The sequence below is a fragment of the Heterocephalus glaber genome, unplaced genomic scaffold, assembly GCF_053883595.1.
Source record: "Heterocephalus glaber isolate CG9 unplaced genomic scaffold, H.glaber_assembly_v1.0 deba00001761, whole genome shotgun sequence".
NCBI classification, from domain to species: domain Eukaryota; kingdom Metazoa; phylum Chordata; class Mammalia; order Rodentia; family Bathyergidae; genus Heterocephalus; species Heterocephalus glaber.
Window position 1 is genome coordinate 1,006,309 of NW_028258458.1, and position 13,258 is coordinate 1,019,566.

Below are 13,258 nucleotides of genomic sequence, written 5' to 3' on the forward strand. Positions count from 1 at the left end.
ACCTTTCGTCTCTATGCCCCCCCCAGCCTCTAGCCTTCATCTCTGTCCCCCGTCTTACCCTCTACCTTTCATCTCTATGCCCTCTCTGAACTTCTACCTTTCATCTCTGTGTCCCCCCTCTGACCCTCTAGCTCTCATCTCTATGTCCCCCTCTGACCCTCTAGCTTTCATCTCTGTTCCTTTCTGACCCTCTAGCTTTCATCTCTATGTCCCCCTCTGACCCTTTAGCTTTCATCTCTATGACCACCCTGACCCTTTTCCTTTCATCTCTATGCCCCCCCTCTGACCCACTATCCTTCATCTCTGTGTCCCCATCTGACCCTCTAGCTCTCATCTCTATGTCCCCCTCTGACCCTCGACCTTTCGTCTCTATGCCCCCCCTCTGAGCCTCTAGCCTTCATCTCTGTCCCCCGTCTTACCCTCTACCTTTCATCTCTATGCCCCCTCTCTGAACTTCTACCTTTCATCTCTGTGTCCCCCCCTCTGACCCTCTAGCTTTCATCTCTATGCTCCCCCTCTGACCCTCTAGCTTTCATCTCTATGTCCCCCTCTGACCCTCGACCTTTCATCTCTATGCCCTCCCCCTGAGCCTCTAGCCTTCATCTCTGTCCCTGTCTGACCCTCTACCTTTCATCTCTATGCCCCCCCCGACCCTCTAGACTTCATCTCTGTGTCCCCGCCTGACCCTCTAGCTTTCATCTCTCTGTCCCCCCCCCACCCTCTACCTTTCCTCTCTATGTCCCCCTCTGACCCTCTAGCTTTCATCTCTGTGTCCCCCTCTGACCCTCTACCTTTCATCTCTATGCCCGCCCTCTGACCCTCTACCTTTCCTCTCTATGTCCCCCTCTGACCCTCTACCTTTCATCTCTATGCCCGCCCTCTTACCCTCTAGCTTTCATCTCTCGGCTTGCCCTTTGTCCCTCTGTCTTTCAACCGTGTGCTCCTTTCCCATGCTCTATCATCCATCTTTATGCTCTTTTGCTCTTCAGTCCGCCTCCCACTACTGTCTCTCTATCCTGTTTTCCATCCCCCAAGACTCAAGAACACCGTATAGTCTCTTTCTCTTTTACCCCACTTTCAAGCTGGGTAAACTCAGGCTCAGGAAAGGGCGTCAACACAATAAGTCACTACAGAGAAATGCCCACACTCAGCTCCCCAGGCCCATACCCAGGGTGAGGCACTCTGACTCAACTGCACCCCTATTCCCCCCTCCTGCCATCCCCAACATTCAGCAGGGGAGACCCCCATGTGCTGTCTTGATGAGCTGGTCCTAGGGCCCAGAGTTGCCTGGGGCCAACAAGCTGGCAGGAAATGTGGATGCTGTAGAGGGGTGGGCAGGGTCCTGGTCAGGGAGAGGGGAGACGGCTTGCTGGTTTCCCAGCATCACCTGGGGCCCCTCAGGCTGTGCCCAACTAGGCAGGGTTAGGAATATTGTCTTTGGAGGTCTCCAGCTCTGGCTGCCTTTGTGGCCGGCATTGGAGGAGGGGCACTTACTCAGACTACTGCTGGGGCCTCTCCCAGCTCCTCCACACCAAAGCCTGTACCTGAACCGGGTCTGGTTGCCTCCAGATGAGGCCTTCGGTTCTAGTCTGAGTTCTGACTGCTAGCTGAGGCACTCCCAGGCTCTGTGACCTTGGCGATTGACCTAAGCGCTCTGTACCTCAGTTTCCTCAACCATAAAATGGGGATAATAGCAGTTCTGACCAGGATTAAGCAAGACATGATTTGAGAATTGATCTGTAGATGACTGTTACATAGCAGGCACTCAACATGCAGTCAGAGGCAGTAAGGGCCCCAGGGAAGTTGAGGCAAGGACATTGAGCAGTGCCCTGGTCAGTTCGCATTAAAGCAACAACAGTGTCTTGCTCATTACAGTTCATATATTATGTCTTCTCTACTGGAGAGACAGCTGCTGGGCAGATCCCCTGGGGTGGAGAATCTGCTTTCTCATCCCCCTCCAGATTTAACAGCTGGGTGACCTTGAACGGTCGGCTGGCCCCTTCTCACCTGGGCGGCCCAGCTCTTCCCCAGGCCTGCAGTGCCCAGAGGGAAGGGACTCCACACCCACGCTCACACCTGGGGGCCTGGGCATACAGGCAGGATGGGGAGGTGGAAACATTTGCACATTTTCCTTGCTTGAGACAGGGCAGGGGTGGGTGCCAGGTCCCTCCCAGCTGTCAGGAGGGATTTCTCAACTGCAGGCCACCGGCCCAGACTCAAATAAACACTATTTGAGCCAAAGTCAGAAATTTGACCACCACGCATTGCCTTGGGGACTCGAGGGCTTGGTGGGAAGCGGAGAAGTGTCCGTGGTTCTCACGGGGGGGGGAGGCTCTGCCTCAGCCTCCCCAGGGGCCAGGACTATTAATCCACCAGCATGCTTTTCGGGGTACCCTCTTCAGGTTCATGGTCTCTCGATGCCCTGTAATATCCAAGGCCCACCAGAGGGTCATCCTTGGTGTGGTTAGGTGCCTGTGTTGGCAGGGAGCTCACTACCAGTGCCAACTTCAGATGTTGGAATGCTGGTCTGGAAAAAGCCCAAGTCTAGCCCCCTGTGATAATTTGGAAAGCTTGAGAGTAAGAGCTAACAGTAAGCGAAGATCAGCCATGTGCCAGCTTTGCCACCTGGATGACACTTTTCTGAGGTAGGGTGGGTGCCTGGAGTATCTTCATTTTAATGATGGGGAAACTGAGGCACAGGTAGGTAAGGAGACCCGTTGTACAGGCAGTGTGGGTGTAGCTGTATTTTTCTTTTCACACTGAGCTACACGCTAACTCACTCAATTACCCAGCCTGGGGTTGAACTTGTAATCTTCCTGTCTCGGCCTCCTGAGTGCTGGGATCACAGGTGGGTGAAACCACACCCAGCTGCTGGGGTTCGAATCCAGATCTAGCAACCGATGCTGCCCCTGGTCGTACCCCGTGCTGACAGCCCCACCTTTGGCCCTGCTGCAGACCTCCGAGTTGGCACCTGCTTCTCTGTACTAATTGGAGGTCGCTGTGCTGCGGACCTTGCTGGCCACTACTCTCACAGGCAGTGTTGCTGTGACAAAGGGAGATGCTGGATGGCCGGCTCGGCCCAGGAGCTCTGTCCTTCCAGGGGGTCTGGTGAGTAACAGCTAGGGCTCACAGGTTGGGGGCCCTGGACAGGACCAAGGGCCTGGCCTCAAACCCTTTTTCTTTTTTTCTTTTTTTTTTTGGTACCGGGGATCGAACTCGGAACCTTGCGCTTGCGAGGCAGGCGCCAGAACCACTGAGCTAAATCCCCGGCTCTTTCTTTTTTATATAGTAAATAAACTTTATTCATCTGCTCCTCCGAGATGACATTGCCAACAGTCACAGATTTGCATACAATAGTTTGTGTTGACTGTTTACAGTTTACAGTAGTATTTTTGTCCTCTGAAAAATATAAATACAAAAGCTAAGTAAACCATAAGGAACTACCATTTGGGATTTATCATATGTCATAGCTTAAAGAACTAGTCTTTAGCAAATATTCAACAAACCAATCTGGGTAAGAGTCAATTAAATGCTGTAATTAATTAGAAAAAATCCACTAATGGGCCGGGAATTTAGCCTGGTTTTGCCACTTGCTATGCAAGCGCAAAGACCTGAGTTCGATCCCCGGTACCAAAAAAAAAAAAAAAGAAAAAATCCACTAAGTTTCACCTCAAAATGTATTGCACAGATCTTTAGAAAAGAGAAAAAAAATCACCCTAAAAATAAATAAGGCAAGCAGTTCTTTAAAAAGAGGGACAACAAGAATGAAAGAAAGAAACATTAATTGAGCCCATGAATCAGGTTAAGTTATTCAAAATATGTTTCAAACAACATAAAATTCTTTCCAACAGAAAACTGAAAAAGGAAAACACCATCACTATTTCTCCACTGATGAAATAAATCTTGTTTTAAAGGCAGTTTGCAATATATCTCTAGGCCGATGCCAGATTTTTCTTTGTCTCTGCCTACATGAAGGGCCTTAAATGATGGCTTCATTCTCAAAGAAGAGCAAACATGGACAGTTTTCCCAGCAGCAGTTGCCAGTATCACCCTCCTCATTTCTTCAAGATAAGGGTCGGAGCCATGACATTAGCCACACTTCTTCTCTTTCCAAAATTTTCTGAGTCTGATCATCAGGGAACTTTAGTACAGTGGTTATAACTTTTGCCATGGTCTTAGTCTCACGACCTATCATAAAGAGCACTTTTCCTAAATATTCAAACTTGGTCAAACTCTTTTCCTTTGCAGGTGAATTCCAGCGGCTGTGTGTCCAGGGTTTGCTGCTGCTACCTTCCCACGTGGGGCCTTTCCCTGGCTTCCCGGGCTTCTGGTCCAACAGCAGGGGTCCTGCCCTGGGGCCTGCACAACACAGGGTCCCCCGCCCAGGCCCTGTTAACGCCAATATGGGTGAGCCTGGGACTTGGAAGAAGGGTGCCAAGATCACAGGGGCCTAGGATGGGAGACGGGACCTGGACAGAGGGAGGGGTCAGTGCCTTAGAGCAGGAATCCTGGCCTGGACAGTAATATTATGGGGTGGGTCTTTGGTATGCCCAGCAAAGAATGAGCGGGATACTCAGAAAGAGTAGCTAGAAGGAGATTTATTAAAAGTGAAAGTACACTCCGCACAAGAGCAGGAGTTCACAGCCCTTTGGGGGCAGGTAATATACTGGGTCTCTCAAGGTCCTGGGGCTGTAGGAGGGTCTACAGCTGAGATTGACAGGAGTCTTGGCCCAATGGGGTACTGACTCCGCCCACCCACAGGGAGGGGTTTGGGGTCTAGAGGGTACAAAGTGACTTTTATCTATTGGTTTTCTTTTTTTGGTTTTTGAGACAGAGTCTCACTGTGTAGTTCAGGCTGGCCTTGAGCTCACTATGTAGCCCTGGCTGGAACTCACAGGGATCCTCCTGCCTCAGCTTCCTGAGTGCTGGGATTACAGGTCTGCTCCACCACACTGGGCCACGTTTTCTGACATTTTGACATAATCATCCTTGCTCTGTCTGGTTTCTTGATTCTTGTCCTATGGCTTCTTATTGACCTGTCCTTGTCCCAGCACCTACCTCAGCAGGGACAAAGGTGTAATCAACTCTCTGTGTCTGAGGGTTCCACATCCTTGGAGCCAACCAACCTCAGATAGCAAATATTCTGAAGAAAGAATTGCAAGCTCACTGAACGTATACAGACATTTTGTTTCTTGTCATTATTCCCTAAATGACACAGTAACTCAACTGTGTGCCTAACGTGTACATTGTATCAGGTATTATAAATCACCCTGCGCAGATTTAAAGTCTGAAGGGGGCCGAGTGCGAGGGCACACACCTGTCGTCCCAGCACGCTGGGAGGCTGAGGGAGGGAGATTGCAAGTCGGAGCTCCCCTCCCCCTACCCCAGGCAACTCAAGGAGACCCTTCCCTCAAAATAAAAAAATAAGAAAGGGCCTGGGGATGTAGCTCAGCGCACAAGGCCCCAGGTTGCATCCTCAGTACTGAGGAAACAAAAGTCTGGTTCTGTGTAAGGGCTTTGCGTGTCGTGCGTGTTGGTGTCCACGGAGGTCTTGGATCAGTCTCTGGGGAACACTTTGAGCCGGCTGGTGACCGTCAGCGTTGGGTTCCTTGGGAAGCTGGTGGTCAAAGTCAGGATCTGGGCCCTTTGGGTTTGGGGGGGTCTCGGCCTCGACTTGGGCAGCACAGCGGGGCTCAGGAGCAGGGTCCCAGCCTCGCAGGAGATGACCGGGTCCAGAGGCAAACGGGACGGGGTTCTGATGCTGGGATGTCCCCGGCGGCCCTGGCTGCAGGTCCAGCCACCCTGAACCGGACCCTGGACATCTGCCACCATTTCGCCAACCCGTGTCCCCAGGGCCGCTGCTGCCCACCCCTTCCAGCTACCGCTGCGAGTGCAGCGTGGGCTACGCCCAGGACAGGCGGGGCGAGTGCGTGGGTGAGCGGCGGGCGCGGGGCGGCCAGGGCTGGGCGGGAGCTCAGGGTCCTCTTCTCTCCCGCAGACGTGGACGAGTGCGCCGGGGCCGGCGGGGGCCTCTGCCACCCGGGCCACTGCGTCAACACGGAGGGCAGCTTCCGGTGTGTGTGCCCTGCAGGCTTCGAGCTGAGCCGGGATGGCAAGAGCTGCGTGGGTGAGTCAGGGCCGCGCGGGTGGCCAGGGCCTCCGAGTCTTCAGTCCTACGCCCTCAGCCTCTCCTCTGCTTCCTTCTCTGAGCCCTGCAAGGTCCCTCAGGAACCGCTGGCCCTTGTCTGCCCCGGGGGCCGAGTGAGGCTCCCTCTGGCCCCGCTGAAGCCGGAGCAGCGGGGCTACAGGCCGGGAGCGATCAGGACCTCGGAGAGCGCCCGGCCTCGCTCCCTGCGGGGCGTGCGTGGGGTGGACCGAGCCCGCGGGAGCCCCTGTATTGTAGCCTCTAGTGCCACCTCGTCTGTGATGATCTGCCTCAGAGTCCCTTGTGTGGAAGGATGTTATCATTTCTGTAGCCATTCGTTAAAATTTTTTTTAAAGTATCTTTATGGATGCCTAATTCACATACATAATAAAATTAGTCAGTTTTGAAAGCCAGGCATGGTGGGGTACTCCTGTGGTCCCAGCACTCGGGAGGCTGAGGCAGGAGGATCACCGTGAGTTTGAGGCCAGCCTGGGCTTCCTAATGAGTTCAAAGCCAGGCTGGGACACTTCAGCTAAATCCCATCCCCTCCAAACGATGAAATTATGGTTTTTAGTATTTGCATAGAGTTGTGCAGTCATCATTGAAAGTTAAGTTTAAAACATCTCTGTGAGCTCAAAGATAAAGCCCATATCCAGTAGTCCTTTGTAATCTGCCCTCCTCCCCCCCGCCCTAGGCATGGGGCTGTCCACTTCCTGTCCCTCTGGGTTCTGGACATTTTCTACATGTGGAATCATGTACTAGGTGGCCTTTTATGTCTGGCCTCTTTCCCTGACCATGATGTCCTCAAGTTCCATCCACACTGGAGTGTGTAATCAGTGCTTCGCTTTTGTTTGTGCCTGAGTAATAGTCTACCATATGGCTGGAACATGCTGTGTTCACCCATTCATCCATGGATAGGTATTGGTGTTGTTTCTGCTCTGTACTATTAGTGACAACGATGCTGAGAACATTTGCGTGCAACTTTTGTGTGGGCATTTCTTCATTCATTATTTTGTCTCTTAGGTGCCACCCTCTAGTAGTTAACCGTTGCTACTTTGGCAAACTTAGTTCTTACCTGTCACCTTCCTTTAAATCAGACTTTTTCATTAGCTGTCTTTGTTCCTTTCTTTTTGAAAAAATTGAGGTGTGATTCACACAACATAAACTTAGTCATTTAAAAGTGAATAATTCTGTGATAATATAATATCTTTTTTTTTTTTTGGTACCGGGGATTGAACTCGGGACCTTGCACTTGCGAGGCAGGCAGTGGAACCACTGAGCTAAATCCCCAGCCCAATAATTCTGTGATATATGGCACATTCCCAGTGTTATTCAATCACCACTGCATACATGTATTTGTTGGTTGGTGTTTTTGAGACAAGATCTTGCTATGTAGTTCAGGCTGGCCTTGAACTCAGGGCGATCCTCCTGCTTCAGCCTCCTGAGTGTTGGGATTATAGGTGTGCATCACCATACTCAGCTACTTTATGTATTTTAACAAGGGTTTTTTTTCTTGCTTTATTTTATTGCAGTAAACTATACATAAGATAAAATGTATCATTTTCACCACTTGTAACTGAACAATTTGATGGCATTTACTAGACTCCCAATATTGGGCAGCTATCACCTCATTTACTTAATTTCTTAATTTTTCCAGTACTGAGGATCAAATCCAGGACCTTATTCTGTCACTGACCTACATCTTCAAACTTTTAAACAAATTTTGTTTCTGACACAAAGTCTTGCTAGGTGGCTCATGCTGGTCTTGAACTTGTGATCCTCCTGTCTCAGCCTCCCAACAGTAGCTGAGATTACAGGCATGGACCCCATGTCTGGCTTCATTTATTCAAATTTTGCTGCGTTTAAAAAAATTTATGGCAAAATATATGTGACAAAAATCTTGCGTTGTAGCCCTTTTAAAATGAACAGTTGAGTAGCATTTAGGATATTTCTGATCTTGTGCAATCACTACTTCATTTTTGTAACTTTGAACAAGTATTTGTGGAGCACCCACTGAATGTCAAGACCCCAGGAGCCGCCTGCCGAGGCAGCCCCGTGGGTGTGCCCCAGGGGAGATCCCTGGCCGCTTTCTGTACTCCGGGTTTCACATCTGCAGATTCAGCCAGGCTTGGATCAAATATACTCAGAAAATGAATCCCATCCATACTGAACATGCACAGGTTTTTCTCTTGTTCTGACTCCCTGTTGATACGGTGTGGTAACTAGTTATGTAGCATTTACATTGTTTTAGGTCTTCTAAGACATCTACAGATGATTTAAAGTCTGGTTGCCTAGCATGGTGGTGCACACCTGTCATCCCAGCACTTGGGAGGCTGAGGCAGGAGGATCACCGTGAGTTTAAGACCAGCCTGGGATGCATAATGACTTCGAGGCCAGCCTGAACTACATAGTGAGACCCTGTCTCAAAATAAATAAATAAATAAAGTCTACGGGAGGGAGGATTGTGTAGGCTCTGTGCAAACATTACATTTTACACAAGGTACTTGGGGTCCTGCAGATTTTGTTACCCAAGGGTTCTGGGACCTGTGCCCTGCAGATACTGAGAAACAGCTGTACAAGCAATCATAGTCACAGTCACTGTGGGGGCCCAGCCCTGGCCCTGGGGATGTAAGAGGGGGGTCACCGCAGGGGAGGACGGGCTTCCCCACCTGGAAGCAGCCTCCCTGGTGTCTCTAGACCAGAACGAATGTGCTTCGGGCTCCGTGTGTCTGAATGGCGCCTGTATCAACGAAGATGGCAGCTTCACGTGTCTCTGCAGTCCTGGCTTCCTTCTGGCACCTGGCAGCACCCACTGCACGGGTGAGGCTGGAGGCAAAGTTGGGGGGTGGGGGGTGAAGCTGGGAGCGCTGGTGCACACCTGTGATCCCAGCACTTGGGAGGCTGAGACAGAAGGATCACTGCGAGTTCCAGGCCAGCCTGGGCTACATAGCCAGATTCTGTCTCCAAAAACCAAAGTAAATAAATAAATAAATAAATAGAAAGAAAGAGGTGGGGAGGAGAGAGGGAGAGAGGAGAAGCGGAGCAGCCGGAAGATGGGAGGGCTGGAGACGGCAGGTTTGGGGCCCTCCTCAGAGAAGAGGCCGGAGCGGGGGCTGTGACCCACCCCAGCGATTTCCTCCCAGACATCGATGAGTGCCAGACGCCCGGCATCTGCGGAAACAACCACTGCCACAACACCCAGGGCTCCTTCCGCTGCCAGTGCCCGGCCGGGCTGGACGTGGACGCTGACGGCCGCAAGTGCGTGGACACCCACGTGCGCGGCGCGTGCTTCGGGGCCGTGGAGAGGGGCGCCTGTGCCCGGCCCTTCCCGGACGCCGTCTCCAAGTCCGAGTGCTGCTGTGCCAGCCCGGAGCACGGCTTTGGGGCGCCCTGTCAGCCCTGTCCCGCCAGGAACTCCGGTGAGCCCGGGCTGCCGGGTCCCCGACCCTCTGTGCGCTCAAGGCCTGGGTAGAAGATGACGGGGGTCCGGGCTGTCCCGGCTGAAGGCTTCTTCGCCCTGGGAGTCCCGCGGAGGCAGGGGTTTACGTCCTAGCCCAATTCATGCCCCGGATCACGGAGATTTAGCAGAGGATGTGGCTGAGTCCTATGGCGATGTACCTGATTCGGCTTGCTGGGCTCTCCCCCCCGCAGCTGAATTCCAGGCACTGTGTAGCAGCGGACTGGGCATCACCACGGATGGTCAAGGTAAGCGGGACCCAGCCCCTCCCAGCCGCTGCCTTGGCGGGGGGGGGCTTGGCTAGGAGAGGCGGGTGCGGCTCGAAATGGTATCCCAGTCGGCTCCCTTCAGCCACAGAAATTGGTTCCGAGCCATTTCTGGAGGCCGGAAGTCTGAGATCAAGGTGTGGCCAGGTCTTGCTAAGTTGCTAAATTGCCCAGGCTGGGCTTGAATTTGAGATCTTCCTGCCTTAGCCTCCCAGAGTGCTGGGATCACAGGTGTGCACCACCACATCAGCTGGCCTGCTTGCTTCCTTCTGACGCCCCTGAGGGAGAATCTGTTCTAGGCTTCTTTTCCTCTCGCTTCTCTTGGTTTGGTGTCAATCCTTGGCAGTGCGTGGTGTGTAGAAGTCTCTTCTGTCTGTGCCACCTTCACACTGATCCTGTCTGTGTGTGTGAGAGAGAGAGAGGCTCCCACTTACACCCTGTTGCCCTGAGGGTCCCTTGATTATCTGTCCCCCAATAATGCTGCACTCTGCAGTGCTCAGGGTCAGGGCTCCCTCACAGCAGTTGGAGAGGACACGATGCCCCCATAGCAGATGGAGGCGGTGGGGTAGAGAGAGCTGTGCTTCCTCCTTGAGCGCCTTCCCTCAGAGCCCTGTGTTCTGTTGAGCCTCCTTTGTGATCCCCCATGGGGACCCCCAAGGCCTCGCAGGAAAGAGCGGACCCCTGCTGGTCGGTTGCCCACAGGCCTCAGGCCAGGTGTCTCTGCTGTGAAGTTGGAACTTGGGAAAGGAAATTCCTTGTGCACTGTCTCTGGTCTGCTGGCTGTGCTGGCCAGGCTGCAGGTGGAAAGGAACCCTTCTCCACTTCTGTGAACTGGCTCAGCCACTGTGAATATCAGTGTGGCAATTCCTTAAAAACTAAAGCTACACAATCCATTTGACCCAGATATCCCACTCCTAGGTATCTTCCCAAGAGTTAAAGTCCTCATATCACAGGGATACACACACACCCATGGTTATAGCAGCACAGCTCATAACAGCTAGATCTTGGGAGCAGCCCAAATGTCCATCAACAGATGAATAGATAAAGAAGATGTGGTATTTATATACAATGGAGCACTATTCTGCCATAAAGAAGGATAAATATGTCATTTGTAGAAAAATGGATGCATCTCAAGACCAAAGTGTTAAGTGAAATAAATTAGATACACAAGCCTAAATATCACTTGGTTTCTCTTATATGAGAAAGCCAAATTATAAATATAGAGCAAAATAAAAGATAGGGCTGGGGATTTAGCTCAGTGGTTCTGCCGCCTGCCTCAAAAGTGGAAGGTCCCGAGTTCGATCCCCAGTACCAAAAAAAAAAAAAAGATAGATAACAGGACATAGAGAGATCTTTCTCAAATGGAAAGGGATCAAGAGGTGGAGGGAGGGGAAAGGAGATGAGAAAAGGAATTAACGTGTGTTATGTACACACACCAACGGCACAAGGGATACAACCATTATGTACTAATAAAAAATACACATCTACCTCACCATCTCTTCCTGACAGCCTTTTTGCCTGAGCAGAAATTAAGGACCTGGGGTAGAGTTGGATTTTCCACCAACTGCTGGGCAACTAGGGCAGGCCAAATGCCCGACTCCTCTGTGCTAGAGCCAGAATGCCTAGGTTCAAATCCTGGTCTTCCTGTTTATTGGCTGAGTCACCTAGGGCAAGTTACTTTCTCTCTGCCTCTGACTCTTTGTGAAGTGGGGTGGTGCTGGGATCCATGTCATGGGGAGGTGAGGGTCCAGTGAGCACTCGGGGGCCGGCATGCACTACTGTGGTGACACGGGAGGGAGGTGGGAGGCTGTGGCTGGGGACCATCTGGTTGCTGGGGTTGCTGTAGGAAAGCGTGACAGACCGGAAGCACAGCGCTTGGCGCGGGATAGTAAGCACTGGTGATGTTAGTGAGCCTGACTGCTCTTATGGTCGCCCCTGGGTACCTGTGAGCACTGGGTTCCAAAATCCCCTCAAATGCTAGAGCCTGGCTGCCCCCGTACCTTATATACACTGGCGTGGTATATGTGTAGCACCTGCACAAAGCCTCCCATAGACTAAATCATCTCTAGATGATTCATGATACCTAATACAATGGAAATGCTATGTAAATAGTTGTGATGCTGTATCGTCTAGGGAATCGTGACAAGAAAAATGTCTGCAAATGTTCATTATGGGTGCAACTTGGGGGCAGATGTTTTCCATCCTGGATTGGTTGAACTCCCGGATGTGTTACCCAGGGATACATAGGGCTGGCTATATTGTGAAGCTGCTGTATGAATACCTGTAGGTTCCAAACTGGGACAGCTCCTTCACCTGCCCCAGAGACATTTGGCAAAGTCTAGAGAGATGGGGTGGGGGTAGAAGCCAGGGCTGCTGCTCAGCACCCCAATGTGCAGAATGGTCCCCCACGGCCAAGAATGGCCTGGCCCCAGTGTCAGCCATGCGGAGGCCGAGAATGCCTGGTTTAGGGAGAAATGAGGCAGGGTCTGGCCTGGACCCCCTGCCCTGGGAGCTGGGGCCGGCTTGTAGAGACCTCCAGAAAGCCAGAGCAGCTGCTGTCTGTCATCCTGCTGTAGACATCAACGAGTGTGCCCTGGACCCCGAGGCCTGCACCAATGGTGTGTGCGAGAACCTTCACAGCAGCTACCGGTGCATCTGCAACCTGGGCTATGAAGCAAGTGCCACGGGCACGGAATGCACCGGTGAGCATGCTGGGGGTGCTCGGGAAAGGCCGCTCCTGCAGCAGGCCCTCACCCTCCCTGCCGCCACCCGCAGACGTGGACGAGTGTGCCCTCAACTCCTTCCTGTGTGACAACGGGCGGTGCCAGAACAGCCCCGGCAGCTACACCTGCTCCTGCCCTCAGGGCTTCAGCTTCCGGCAGGACACGGAGACCTGCGAAGGTACAGCTCCTGGGCACTCTTCATGCAGTGTGTGCACACACAGGTTGCACACACGTGTACTCAGATACACATGTGCATGCATGGGCATGCACTTGCTAAAAGTCACACAGACACTCGGGCATGCCACAGCATACACATGGGGCATGTAGTGTGCCTGCACACACTTGATGTGCACACTGCATAGAGTGTGCACACTTGTCCACACACTCAGACACACTGGATGTAGAATGCATGTGTGCATTCAGTTGTGCACACTGCATATCATGTGCACACATCCCAGGAGTGCACACTGCATATAGTATAGGTGCGCGCTCACACCACACATAGTGCACATGTATGCACATGCTCAGACACACGCTCGGCTGTAACACTGCACACGTACACACAGACATACACTGATGTGGTGTGCACAGACACACATGCCATATGTGGCACACACAAAGACATGTTTTACATGGCGTGTGTCCACAGATATGTACACACAGACAC

The 13,258-nt window shown here is 52.1% G+C and overlaps 1 protein-coding gene across 1 annotated transcript in view; it reads left to right on the plus strand.

The window, feature by feature from the left end:
* Fbn3 (fibrillin 3) overlaps positions 1-13,258 on the plus strand; it is an 82,179-nt gene that overhangs the window by 27,296 nt on the left and 41,625 nt on the right. The window contains exons 12-19 of the mRNA XM_087201774.1: positions 2,956-3,108; positions 4,249-4,407; positions 5,999-6,127; positions 8,843-8,965; positions 9,289-9,564; positions 9,797-9,850; positions 12,445-12,570; positions 12,644-12,769. Of these exons, the coding sequence (XP_087057900.1) occupies positions 2,956-3,108; positions 4,249-4,407; positions 5,999-6,127; positions 8,843-8,965; positions 9,289-9,564; positions 9,797-9,850; positions 12,445-12,570; positions 12,644-12,769 (1,146 nt within the window). The remainder of the gene's footprint in view (positions 1-2,955; positions 3,109-4,248; positions 4,408-5,998; positions 6,128-8,842; positions 8,966-9,288; positions 9,565-9,796; positions 9,851-12,444; positions 12,571-12,643; positions 12,770-13,258) is intronic.